The sequence below is a fragment of the Bison bison genome, unplaced genomic scaffold (genome assembly GCF_000754665.1).
Source record: "Bison bison bison isolate TAMUID 2011002044 unplaced genomic scaffold, Bison_UMD1.0 scf7180017864190, whole genome shotgun sequence".
NCBI lineage: Eukaryota > Metazoa > Chordata > Mammalia > Artiodactyla > Bovidae > Bison > Bison bison.
In genome coordinates, this window is record NW_011494762.1 from 1,370,189 (window position 1) to 1,383,798 (window position 13,610).

Consider the following 13,610-nt stretch of genomic DNA (forward strand, 5'->3'; position numbering starts at 1 on the left):
AGGACTTCAGACATGTAGGAGCAGAACAGGTCACCTGAGGTATTATTGGGTAGCAATTTCGGTACACTAAACTCTTGCGCGGGCTTCCCCTGTAGTAAAGAGTCTGACTGCAACGCAGGAGACCTGGGTTCCATTCCTGGGTTGGGAAGATCCCCTGGAGAAGGAAACGGCAACCCACTCCGGTATTCTTGCCTGAAGAATCCCATAGACAGAAGAGCCTGGCAGGCTGCAGTCTATGGGGTCGCAAGAGTCAGACACGACTGAGCGACTAAGCGCAGTGCAGACTCTTGCGTAATAAAGTGAAAACAGTACCTAAGTCTCAGACCGCAAACATATTGTTAAAAAGTATGAAAGAAAAACGATGTTAAACAAGTATTTACCGCAAAAATATAAACAAAATAAGTTAAAATTTCTCCGGAAACCACAACTCAGTCCCTGTATTTTACCGACAGGGCTCCGGTGTTTGAATCTACCGTCCAAGCCAAGTGGAAAGTTTCTCTTCCACTCCCAAACATCGCTAAGGGGGTACAGAAAATTGCCATAAGGTATGTACACATTCAAATCAAGCCTATAGAAACTCTCCTCGAGCCAGCGAACGTCTTAACAGAGAATATCCCTTCGCGGCCTCCTCCAGCAATTCAAGCCTGCAAAAGGACTGACTGCGCTCGCTGTAGCTAGGCAACCATCCGAGCCCGCCCCGCCGTCTTAGCCCCGCCTCTCAAGACGCTTCCACCACCCCGCGCCTCGAACCTCCTCCTCTCATTGGCCAGCTACAGGCCAGGGGTGGGCGGGGGAAATGCGTCAGAAAGTGGGCTCACTTCCGGCCTGGGAGCGCGCGCGGTTGATTCGTCCTCCCTCAGCCGCGGGTGCTCGCAGCTCGGAAATGGCGGGTAAGTTCCCGGGAAAAGTTTACCAAGGGGAGAGGGCGGGCAGGTTTGGGAAAGAACACCGAGACGGAGGTGACAGTACCCGCCGGGAACTTTCGAGCTCTTGCCTGGGTTTTAGAAGGCCTGTTTGAACCTGGGAGCGCGGAACTGTCAGCCCAGCTCCTTTTCCGCCGAGATTCGTGCCCCCGCCCCCAACTGCTCGAGGTTCTGCACCTTCTGAGGGGAACTCGGCCCCTGAGAGGGACCAAGAGCCCAGGAAAAAGCGTGGTGATTTGGTCTTGTAAGGTGCCAGGTGTCTGGACGCCTGTTTCTCTTCTCGTTCCCTTCGCCCACTGCTGCCTCAGCCTCTAGTCTGAGCCTATTCCCGCCAGCTGATTTTAATGCTCAGACCCTCCTCTTCCAGGTCTTCCGCCACCCTGCACTTCAACTTCTGAGCTAGCGCAATGCTGCCTTACCCTGCGCCAAGGCTCTCATTTGAGTCTTGTTTGACTTGATAGTAGTCTCCTTAATCTCTCACACTTCAGTAGTCCTAGGATTTGTGTAGATTTCCTTTGAGAAAGAGGATGAAGCATTCTTCCTTCATCTAAACTTCTCTTTTAGGGGATGTCTAATATAATTCTGTGTTTATTCCAGTCAGCTTTCTTTATTGAATCTCTTAAATTTACAGTGTTTAATAACTAATAATTGCCATTATTTTGTACGTGTATTAAGATTGTTTTGGTGTGGTATATGTTTGTTTTTTTTTTTTCCCCGGTTACATATCTTTTGAAGTGATGGACAGTTTCTTCTGATTTTTCCCAGTGCCTTCCTAGTAGTCTCAGTAGACTTTTATAGATGTGCTGGATAGACAGGGTATAGCATGAGCTCTACAGATGTTTAACGAAGACCTCTTCTACCAGATAGAGATTGTAGGATTTTGGGGTCCATTGGTACTGTCTTAAGAGGGGGGACGCATGTATTGCACGGGGTGAACTGTAAGAATTCCACCTAAATTCGAATCTCAGTCCCACCATTTAGTAGTCAGGTGACCTTTAAGCAACCAAACGTCTTTCTAAGCCTAAGCTTTTGAATATGAAAGGGGGCTGATAAAGTATCTGCTTGTCTTGTAGAATTGTGAGGATTAAACTAATGTATGATTTGTTGCTTAGATTATACATAAATGCCTTGAGATGTGTTCTGTTATCTCATTTTTATAGATGAAGTTTGAGGTAGGTTCTATTATACTCTTTTTATCCATTTGTTCAGAGAAGCCAAGTAATGTGCTCTAGGTCATAGATGCAGTAAGCAAATGATGAAGCCTGGATTTGAATCCAGCAATTCTGACTCCAAACCGTTAATCTGTACTGCTTCAAGTGTTCCACATTTGCTGTGTACCTGTGTTGTAACCACTTACTGAAGTTTATGGCATGTCATTGTACCCTGTTTTTCATTTCTGCTCATGACTTTTTTACCTGAGTTTTCCCTAATTTTTATGATTATTTTGTCAGGAGATTTATTGCTATCTTTGCTTGAAAGTTTCTCATGATAATGGTTTCTTCCACTGTTAATTATCATATACATTGATGGATAGCCACCTTGTAGTAAAACCACTTGATTATTCCAATAGCCTATGTCTTTGTGCACTTGGTTAAAAAAGAAAATTTTCTTTCCTAATCATGTCCTCGTTCCTTGTCTTTTATACTAGAAATAGCAGTGTTTACTGGTTTCTTGTGTATCCTTCCTGAGATAATCTTTCTATGCATTATTAGTTGTTGGTTTTGAAATAGTTGATCTGAAAGTACTTTGGGTAGAATTTTTCCAGTGTTATGAATAAAATGCTATCTTGTAATTATTGAAGGACATTCTCACCTCGATTCTTAGTGGAGCAGTAGCATCCTTTTTATATTTCTTTTTAAAAGGCTACTTAGGTATAAATCCTAGCAGGTAGTTTATATTAACTATTTAGAAATGTCAGTAGTCTGTTATGTTATCAAGTTTACTCATTTATGTAAAGCCAGTCTGGTTCACAAGCCTCTATCTCAAAAGTGATGTTTATTCTGTTTTATAATGAGACAGTCATATACTCTACATTTATGTAGGAGTATTTGGAAATCTATGGTCTGTTAGCATAGTTAAAGACTTACCTTTATTCCACTTCTAGTAAGAACCTTTTTTTTTTTTTTTTTAGGTTTGATTAATTAAATCACTTCCAATAGTCTTTTTAAAATCCTGTTTCTTAGGATTTGGTGCTATGGAGAAGTTTTTGGTTGAATACAAGAGTGCAGTTGAGAAGAAACTGGCTGAGTACAAATGTAACACCAACACAGCAATTGAACTGAAATTAGGTATGTATGCCTTTCCTAAGTAGCATTAGACACATGAAGGGGAATTTTGTGTAAGAGCAGTTGTTTATGACATTTGTATGGCTTATTTTATTGTTTATTGCAATTTATGTTTAGTTTTCTATACTAATTGAGCACATCTAGATTTTATGAAGTCTTGATTTATGTCATGGAGTGGGTAGGTGTTTGACACATGGCAGAGTTTACATGTCAAAAGTTCAGTGTCGCAAAATAATGACAAGTAGAAATGGTTTTAACCTCTTAAAAACATTTACCTTTACCTTTTTGCTTATAAAAATAATAGAAAATAAGTGTTGGTGAGAATGTGGAAACACACTCATATATTCCTGGTGGGAGCATAAAATGATGCAATTACTTTGGGAAACAGTTTTGCAATTACTTTGGGAAGCAGTTTGGCAGGATCTTAAAGAGTAAACATATATTTGCTATATGACTTAACAGTTCAACTCCTAGACGTCTACCCAAGAGAATTTAAAATGTTTGTCCATCCAAAAACTTGTACGTGAATGTTCACAGGAATATTATTCACAATAGCCAAAGGATATAACCTAGATACCAGTCAGCTGGTAAATGGTTAAACAAAGTGTGGTATATCCATGTGATGGGATACTATTTGACATTAAGAAGGAGTGAAGGGTCAATACATGCTACAACATAGGTGAACCTCAAAAACATTCTAAAGTGAAAGAAACCAGACATCCTGTATGATTCCATTTGTATGAGTGTTCAGAAAAAGCATATGCACAGAAACAGAAAGTTAGTGGTCACCTGGGTCTGAGGGTAGCAACAGAGAATGACTGCAAATTAGATTTCTTTTGGGTAATGGCAGTATTTTAAAATTAGATTGTGGTAGCAGTACACAAGTCTAAATGTACTAAAAATCTTAAAATTATACTCTTAAAACAATTGAGTTTATGGAATGTAAATTTATAACTCAATAAGGCTGTTTAAAAAATAATTATGTGCTAATGAGTTCTGGTCTCATCACTTTCCATTCCTTAGATTTTTCATCTTTAAAATGGAATCAATATTATTTGTAGTGAATCAGTTATGAGCTTAAATACAAGTAAAGTGCTTGAAAAACTTGATTTAGTCACAGTAAATGTTAGCTATAATTAAACAGTACAAACATAACAAATACAGAGAAGGTGATAAAGAAGATACTTGTGTCCTGACACCTCATTAAAAGAATAATACTGATCAAAGTTTTTATTTTTTCTTGTACATACATTATTTCTTTAAAACCAGGATCCTTTTGTAAGGCTGTTTTGTTATTTAGCTTAACAATAACTTGAATATCATTGTTTATAACTATATATAGATGTACTTCATTCTTTTAAATTATGTAATTCAGTATGACTGTATCATAACTTTTTAAAACTTACTCTCTATTGTGAGATTTGCTTCTCCTTTTTTACTATTAAAAGTGATTCTCTAGTAAATACCCTTGTGTACATTTGTACCCACTTGTGTGAGTGATCTGTAGAATGTGTGGCTAGAAGTTAAAATGCTGGATCAGAGTTTTTCATTTTCAACACTGTTAACATTTTGGGTTAGGTAGGTAATTGTTAGGAAATGGCAGCCCATCCCAGGTGACACTAGTGGTAAAGAACCCATTTGCCAGTGCAGGAGACATTAGAGACACGGGTTCTATCCCTGGGTCTGGAAGATCCCCTAGAGGAGGAAGTGGCAGCCCACTCCAGTATTCTTGCCTGGAGAATCCCATGGACAGAAGAGCCTGGTGGGAACAGTCCATGAAGTCACAAAAGAGTCGGAACAACTTAGCAACTAAACAACAAAAGGATTCTTTGTTATTTTGTACTTTGTAGTATGTTTAGCAGCACTCTTGGTGTGATAACTAGATGCCAGTAACATTCTCCAGTTGTGACAACCAGAAATGTCTTCCAACACTGCCATACCTCCTAAGGATGGTGTGTAAAATTGTCTCTGTTTAAGAACTACTGTGCTAGATCAAAGGGTTACGAACATATTCTACTTTAGTAGCTGTTGTTAAATTGCCTTCTAGAAAGAGTATGTGTGCTTATACTGCTACAGTCTCACATTTGAGATAGTCCTTTTACCTCTACCCTGATCAGTGTTGCATATTATCATTTTTGAAAAAACCAAAAACACCTTGCCTCTGTGATGTGTGAAAGGTAGCTTCTTATTTCTGCTTGCAATTGTTGTGAGAAATGCATAACTTAAAATTTACTGGTTTTTGAAGTGTACAGTTCTATGGTATTTAGTATACTCTCATTGTTGTGCAACTAGTCTCCAGAACTTTCTCATTTTGTAAAATTGAAACTATATTCATTAAAGAAAGAACTCCTTATTTTCCCCCCTCTCACTGGCCCTTTGCTAATACCTTTCTACTGTTTTAAAATTTGACTGCTTTAGATACCTCATATAAATGCAGGCATACAGTATTTGTTGTCTTGTGACTGGCTTATCTCTTTTAGCATAGTATCCTCAAGATTCATCCATGTTGTAGCACTTGGCAGAAATTCCTTCCTTTTAAGACAGGATAATATTACATTACATATATATGTATATATATTATAGATAATATAAACATTATAATATTGTTATATTTAATATTATATATTACATGTACTGATTATAAAATTATAGTATTTATGTTTACATTATATATAATATATACATTACATTATATATTTATAGACATATATATACATACCACATTTTATTTATCCATTCATCTGTTGATAGATACTTAAGTTGCTTCCTTCTCTTGGCTATTTGAATAATGCTGCTGTGAATAGGGATGTGCAACTGTCTCTTTGAGATCAGTTTCAAGTTCTTTTGGATATGTATCCAGAAGTGGGATTGCTAGATCATATAGTAATTATATTTTTAATTCTTTGGGGAACCTCCATAATTTCCATAATGGTTATTACGACTCCATTTTACATACCCACCAACAGTGCACAAAAGTTGCAGTTTCTCCACATCCTTACCAACTTACTGTTTAGTGAGATTTTTCTTTTTCACTGTGTTTTTGACTGTTTTGATTTGATAATTAAAATTGATTTTTAATTCTAAGAGAAGTATATCCTTTATATTTAAAAGAACCAATCCTCCTTTTGTCATATTTTGCAAATACTTTGACACCTGTTTTGACTTTTGTTATGTAGAAGTTAAAACTTTTTATCTAGGGAAATTTCTTTTTCTTTTATGAGTTTTCATTGTGTCTTATAAAAAGGGCCTTCCTTCTCTAAGATTATGAAAATGTTTATATATTGTTTATTTTAATAGTTTTTAAATTTTTTTCTTTTTTAATTGAACCTTTGAATCTTTACCTTGATAAGGCATAGAGTAGGAATCCAGTTTTATACTTTTCCAGATGGTTTAGGCAATTATCTGCCTGCCAGTTTGTTGTCTCTTAAACAATTACAATTTCTTTTTTTAATCACACTAAAGTATCATATATATTCTTGGGTGTACTTTGAGGCCTTTTGTTCCCCTTGAGCCATTAGTGTACTAATAAATATGATTAGTATATGGTGTGACTAGATCCCACTCATTTACTCTTTCAGTTTCTGTAATGTTTTTTCTTCTAATGAACATTTTACTAAGTTCCAAAGAGATGTTTTGTTAATTTTTTTAAATTGAGATCCTACTAAAATTTAAGTTTAATATGGGGAAAAGTAGTGTCCTTACATTATTGAGTCTTCCTTACTAATAGCAAGCATATCTTTCTATTTATTAAGGCCTGTTTTTTTGTCTAACTGTAGAGTTTTAAAGTTTATGTATAGATGATAAACATTTCTTATTGTTTATTCCTAGGGATTTCATCTATTTTACTGCTATTATGAAGTGGCATCTTCTCTTCTGTTGTATTTATCTTTATTGTGTGTAGGAGAATGATGGAAAGTAATTTTTAATATATATATATTTTACCACATCAAGATCCCGTTTACATATATTCTACACATATTTGACATAACTAAAGTTGACTGGGTTATTTGGGCAATCTAATTCCTACCATCAGTAGCAATAATTTGCTTCCCTCAAACCAGCCTTTCTTTCTGTCTCCCTCTTTTCCCTTCCCCCGTTCTTTGGAGAAACGTTTATCAGAACATACTGATAGACACGTGGGATAACTTTAACTCTTGACTGCATACCAATAATTTCACTAAGTTTATCCCAAGATTCTTCTCCATTAATAAGCTATTTTCACTCTGTGTGTGAGAGATTGACAGGCGTACTTTTCCCACAGGGATCCAGTGCTCTGGGGGTGGGTTACTATAGAAAAAAGTGAATCTTTTTTTATTACACCAGACAAACTCTATACCTGTTAAGCGGTAAATCTGCATTCACCTTTCCCTCCAGCTCCTGGTAACCTCTAATCTACTTTCTGTCTGTATGAATTACCCATTTTAGATATTTTGTTTAAGTGGAATATTTATCCTTTTCTGTCTGGCTTATTTCACTTAGCATATTTTCACCTTATTTACTCATCAGATGTTTCATGTTGTACCATGTATCAGAGCTCCACTCCTGTTAATGGCTGAGTAATATTCCACTCGATGCCACACTTTGTTTTATTTAGTCATCTGCTGATGAACACTTAGGTTGTTTCCACCTTTTGGTAATTGTGAATAATGCTGCTGTGAGCATCAAGATAGAATTGTGTTATCCTTGTTTTCAGTTCTTTTGACTGTATAGCTAGGAAGAGAATGCTGGGTCATATAATAAATCTTTGTTTATCTTTTTGAGTAACTGCCAAATTATTTTCCACAGTGGATACACCATTTTACATTCCCACCAGCAATGTATAAGAGTTCCACTTTTACTACATTCTTGTCAGCACTTAATTAATTTTATATATAGCCAATCCTAGAATATGTGAAATGATATCTTATTGCAGTTTTTATTTGCATTTCCCTAATGACTGATATTGAGGATCTTTTCATGTGCTTATTGTCACTGTGTATCTTTTTTGTAGAACTATCTGTTCAAATCTTTTGCCTAATTTTTAATTGAAGTGTTTTTAATATATTTGTTATTTTTTTAATGTATTTTAAAACAGATAATCTTACTGGATTCTTCTACTGTTTTTGGAGAGTGGTTTCAGCTGATTTTCTTAGTTTTTTATTCACTTCCTTTTTTTATAAATATGCCTCTTATTTTGTTCTCTTTCCAATTTGCATTTTCTAGCACTTTCAGAACACTGTTAAAAAATGATAGCGGTCATTCCTTTCACTTAAATTAATGAAGATGATTATAGTAATTCTCCAATAAATCTCAAATCCTGGCTTGTTACATTGAAAAGTGTTTTTCAATTTTCAAAATTTTTTATTCAGATATACACATTAGAGTATATTGAGGGCCATTTCAGTTTACATGGAAATAATTTTGATAATGTCTTATATACAATGTAATACATAAATATTAAATTATTTTTTTATTTTTAGATATTGAATCATCCTTTTATTTCAGTACCACAGTGTATTTTGTTTCTATGAAGACTATTTTATGTTATCTTTAAATATTCTTACATTATTGTTTGTAGGTGAGCTTGGTCTGTTTTTCTCCTCTTTGCTTTTTTTTTTTTTGCTTTCTTTTTAAGAGAGGTGAAAGTCAATTTTTGTAGTCTTTGTGCACATTTCTCATGGCCTTCCCACTTTACCATTCCCACTCTGAATAGTTTTTAAAGTATTAGATATAGTTGTTCCTTAAAAGAATTCACCTTAATGACTATGAAGAGATTGTTCTTTTATGCCATTTAATGCTTTCTTTGCCTGAATACAACTTAGATTGCATTTTCAGGTTTTGTGCTTTATGATACATTTAAAAAATTTATTTATTTAGGTTGCTCTGGCTCTTCATTGCTGCATGTGGGCTTTCTTTAGTTGTGGCAAGTGAGGGCTACTCCCTAGCTGCAGTGCGTGGGCTTCTCTTTGAGGTGGCTTCTCTTGTTGCAGAGCACAGACAGACCCTAGGGCAGGTTTCAGTATTTGCAGGACGAGGATTCAGTAGTTGCAGCACACCTGCTTAGTTGCCCCTTGGCATGTGGAATCTTCATGGACCAGGGATTGAACCTATGTCCCCTGCATTTGCAGGCAGATTCTTAACCACTGGACCACCAGAGAAGTCCTGCAGTGACAAGCAAAAGGAAAAAAAGCTAGCAACAACATAAACATCATCATCATCTTGCAGTCATAAAGAATGATGTGATGATATGAGCTTCATCAAACTCAGATTATTCTTGTTCTCAGAATGTTTCCTGTAGCACTTTGTTTTTGTTTCCTTTGTACTAGCTTTGCTCATCTCAGTGTGCCTCTCTTTGGTTTTATTCTCTTTTACTCTTTGCACTGTGTACAAACATAACAGAAAAATAAAAACTAAATTAGATGCCTGTGTCATACCTAGGTTTCTAATTCTTAGACTCAGTAGGGTTTTGATGCTGAAGCACTCAAAAGTAACATTCTGATTTTTATTGTTGTCACATGAGAATCCAGTGTAAATCATATAATGGAAAAGTGACATTTTTAAGTAAAAAAAAATTTGTTGGCTGTATCCTGGTTATAATGAGATTCTCAAAGTGGAAATACCTATCACCTTTAATATCTCTATATTTTTTATTCTTTTAAACAGTTCGTTTTCCTGAAGATCTTGAGAATGACATTAGAACTTTCTTTCCTGAGTATACCCATCAACTCTTTGGGGATGAGTAAGTAACTTAGTAAGATATTTGTCAAATTAGTAGGGAAAACACGTTTGTTTTTTTTTAATTTAGAAATCAATTTATTTTCTTTCCTATTATTTTTCATGTTTCTTTTAAAATATATTAGAATGGCATGTTTTATATTGAGACACCAATCTACTGTATAATACCTATCATTTAGTGCTATACTGTAGGTACAGTATGATATTTAATTTGCATAATGTTAGCAGTGGTATCATCATGTGTAACATTAACATTGGCGGGGTTAGATAGTTGCCTAGGAACATATGAATGACTGAAATTCAGATTCAGTCAAACTGTAGAGCCCATATTCATAACTACTTGTTTTGCACTTTTCTGCTTCTAGAAAACACTCCCCCAACACTAGAAAGCTCAAGTTTTTTTCTATGAGAAATAAATAAACAATTAAGAGAAATTTATTTTCAGAAGCAAGTTTGAAGATATGTCCTGGGATGTTCAGCACAATTTTTTAAATTTCTAATGCCTTCATTACATTATTAGAGTAGTCCATTACCTTTTGATTTTGAAGAAAATATCAACTTTGCAGTAAGTTTCAAGAATAATATTCTGTACATCCTTTACATACATCAGTTATTAACATTTAGCTATATTAGCTTTAATCATTCTCATATACATATATTGATAGATTGTTGTTGAGCCATTTGAGAGTTGGTTGCAGATATATCTTCTCTTACTCCTAAACTCTTTAGTATGTATTTTCTAAAAACAATGACAGTATTGTGGTAAAATTATCCAAACTCAGGAAATCTAACATTGATATATTTTCTAAAATATAATCCACATTTCAAACTTTGCCAATTGATTCCCAGTAATTCTTTTGTGTATATTCAATAAAGTCAGTAATTCCTCATCCTTGATCCAGTCTAGAATCATGTATTGCTTTTAGTTGTTACCTTTCTTTAGTCCCTTTCGACTGGAACAGTTCCACAGACTTTATTTTCCATGTCATTATTTTTGTAGAGAATAGGGCTAGTTTTGTAAACCTTCATTTTGGACTAGTTTGATTGTTTCTTCATGATTAAATTCAGATAATGCATATATTTATAGTACCACAGCAGAAGTTGTATCTGCCCTTCTCAATGTGTCATGTCAGAACGTCCATGATGTCAGTTTGTCCCATTGTTGGTTACCTTGGGTCATTAAGTTTGGAGGTATCTGCAAGGTTTCACCACTGTAGGGTTTTTTCTTTGTTATTTATATGTAACCTGTGAGGAGATACTCTTGAGAGTGAAAATACCCTGTTTCCCATCAAACTTTCATTCAATAGTTTTAAATCTGTTAATGATTGTTAGTATTTTACTATGGTTGTAAAAGGGCGATTTTCTAACGCTACCACATTTCAGCAGTTATTAGTTTGCATTCCGCTGTAAAAGAGAGTGTGTCTTCTTCCCCTTACATATTTTTGTTTATATCAGAATAGACTCAGGATTTTTTAACTTAATGAGTTATTGTCTGTTACTGTTTTTAATATTGATGCTCAGATTATCCCAGATTCAACAAGTGGCTCTTTCAAACTAGCTTTTGAGTCCTTTTGATATATCATCATCATTTTGAGGACACTTTACTTTGTGATAATCAAGTGTTGCACATTCACCCTGTACTTTACTAGTTCTGCAAAATGAATTGGCCATATCCTCAAGGAACCATGGATTTTTTTCTTAGTAGGAAAGGGTGTTTAGACATAGTTGACATTTAAAATATTCTTCTGTATTGCCCTTTTCCCTATGCATTATTTCAGCATTTTTGACATAATTTTTTTAATATATTTTTAAATTGACAAATGTCTCTTCCTGGAAGAAATTTTGAAGAGTTTCTTGTGAATATATCAGATTAGGTATTTTATGTGCTTTTAAGTATTAATAACTGAATTTTATAATTGATTCATGCCAAAATTTGAGCCTCTTATATTTTAAACAGGTTTTATTACAGCATAAAAATAAGAATGCTTTCTTTTGGATCTCTGTCTTTAAAGAGTGTTTTGTAGTACTGCTTCTTTGTGGCATTTTGCACACTCACTTTGCACATCATTAAAAGTGGTGTGCACACCCCTCTAAGGTAGATGGAAGAGAGTCACATAATCATGGTAACTGTATCTTGGGAACCATTACATTGATCTTAATCCTAGTATCATTGCCACTCTTTCCTATTACACATAATTTTCAGAGTCCTGGAATGGACACTTCTTATATTTTGTTTTGGTAACCTAGACAGAAATCTGGAAATGACACTGCTTCTTTCTAGCATTCTTTCAGAATTCATCTTAAAAAAAAAAAAAAAAAAAAAACCTTTATCATACAATAATCTTTTTAAAGTGTATAATTCTGTGGGTTTTAGCATATTGAAAATTGAATAATCATCACCACAACCAATTTTGGAACCTTTTCGTCATTTCCACCAAAATTCCCATTGTGACCAGTTAGCAGTGGCTCCCTCTTTCCCATACCCTCCCTAGCCCAGGATAGTCACTAATCTACTTTCTGTCTTCATTGATTTACCTATTCTGGACTTTTTTGTGGGGGCTACACCATGTACTTGGTGTAATAGTTGTTCCCAACACAGGGATTGAACCTGGGTCATGGCAGTGAAGGTACCGAGTCTTAACCACTGGACTACCAGGGAACTTGCCTGGCTACTTTAGAATTATCTTTTTAGAAGACTTTTTTTTTTTTAAGGAAATAGAAAGGCATAGATGGATAGCAGGGAGCAAGGTTGGGAAAATAGCAGCAGCTCCCCGTGTGCTTTCTGAGTTCCTAAGTGGGGTGTAGTCAGGTGCTACCACTTAGCACTTTCAGCAGCTCTGGATGTTTGTGTTGGACATGCAAGTGATAAGTTGGGAGATCTGGGCTATAAGTTGGGAGAACTACAAGTTGGGCTCTATAGCTCCATCTTAACTGCTTGCCTAACCAGGAATCAGTTTAACATTACTTGTCTCTGATATGAAATACCTCATAATAGTAGCAAGAGTAAAAGCAGCAACAGTAGCTGTAGTACACTTGTACAGTGTACCAGTGAATGTTATGAGCAATTTATATGTATTGACTTATTTATATAACCCATATAACATCCCTAAGGTAGGTGTTATTATTCTGTTACTTTATAAACTAGGACTGACAGCTGAGGCACAGTTTCATTACAGTATGGTTTGTTGTTGTTTTTAGTAAGTATAGTTTAAAATTTTGAAACCACGCATGAAGTTAAACCTGTTTCTGTGTAGAGTTAATACTTTGTAATGACTTTGTTCATTTTCGGGTCTTAGATTACTGCTTTTTTTCCCCTTTCAGTGAAACTGCTTTTGGTTACAAGGGTCTGAAGATCTTGTTATATTATATTGCTGGTAGCCTATCAACAATGTTCCGTGTTGAATATGCATCTAAAGTTGATGAGAACTTTGACTGTGTAGAGGTAAGAACAGAAATAAATTTATTTTTAACTGTTTCCTAATTGAGTTTAAAACAGATTATAAAATGTTAAAGATTTGAGGGAGGAGAGAATCTGTTATATTACAGCTCTAAAACCACATATTTAACATTTAATTATGGAGATGATTATCTGCCTGTCATTCCAGTTAAACCTGTGATTGTGATCCTTAGCCTTTTCTGTAAAAATCTCACTTTTTTGATCAGAGTTTTATTTCATTTACCAACTTTA

The 13,610-nt window shown here is 35.1% G+C and overlaps 1 protein-coding gene across 2 annotated transcripts in view; it reads left to right on the forward strand.

Moving 5' to 3' along the window:
* The first annotated feature begins 821 nt into the window (after positions 1 to 821).
* HAT1 (histone acetyltransferase 1) overlaps positions 822 to 13,610 on the forward strand; it is a 39,871-nt gene continuing 27,082 nt past the window's right edge. The window contains exons 1-4 of one of the 2 annotated variants that reach the window (XM_010843822.1): positions 822 to 890; positions 3,107 to 3,211; positions 9,851 to 9,926; positions 13,244 to 13,364. In XM_010843822.1, the coding sequence (XP_010842124.1) occupies positions 884 to 890; positions 3,107 to 3,211; positions 9,851 to 9,926; positions 13,244 to 13,364 (309 nt within the window). In that variant the 5' untranslated portion in view covers positions 822 to 883. Of the gene's footprint in view, positions 891 to 3,054; positions 3,212 to 9,850; positions 9,927 to 13,243; positions 13,365 to 13,610 lie in introns of both variants that reach the window. The other variant, XM_010843823.1, reaches the window with a different exon arrangement.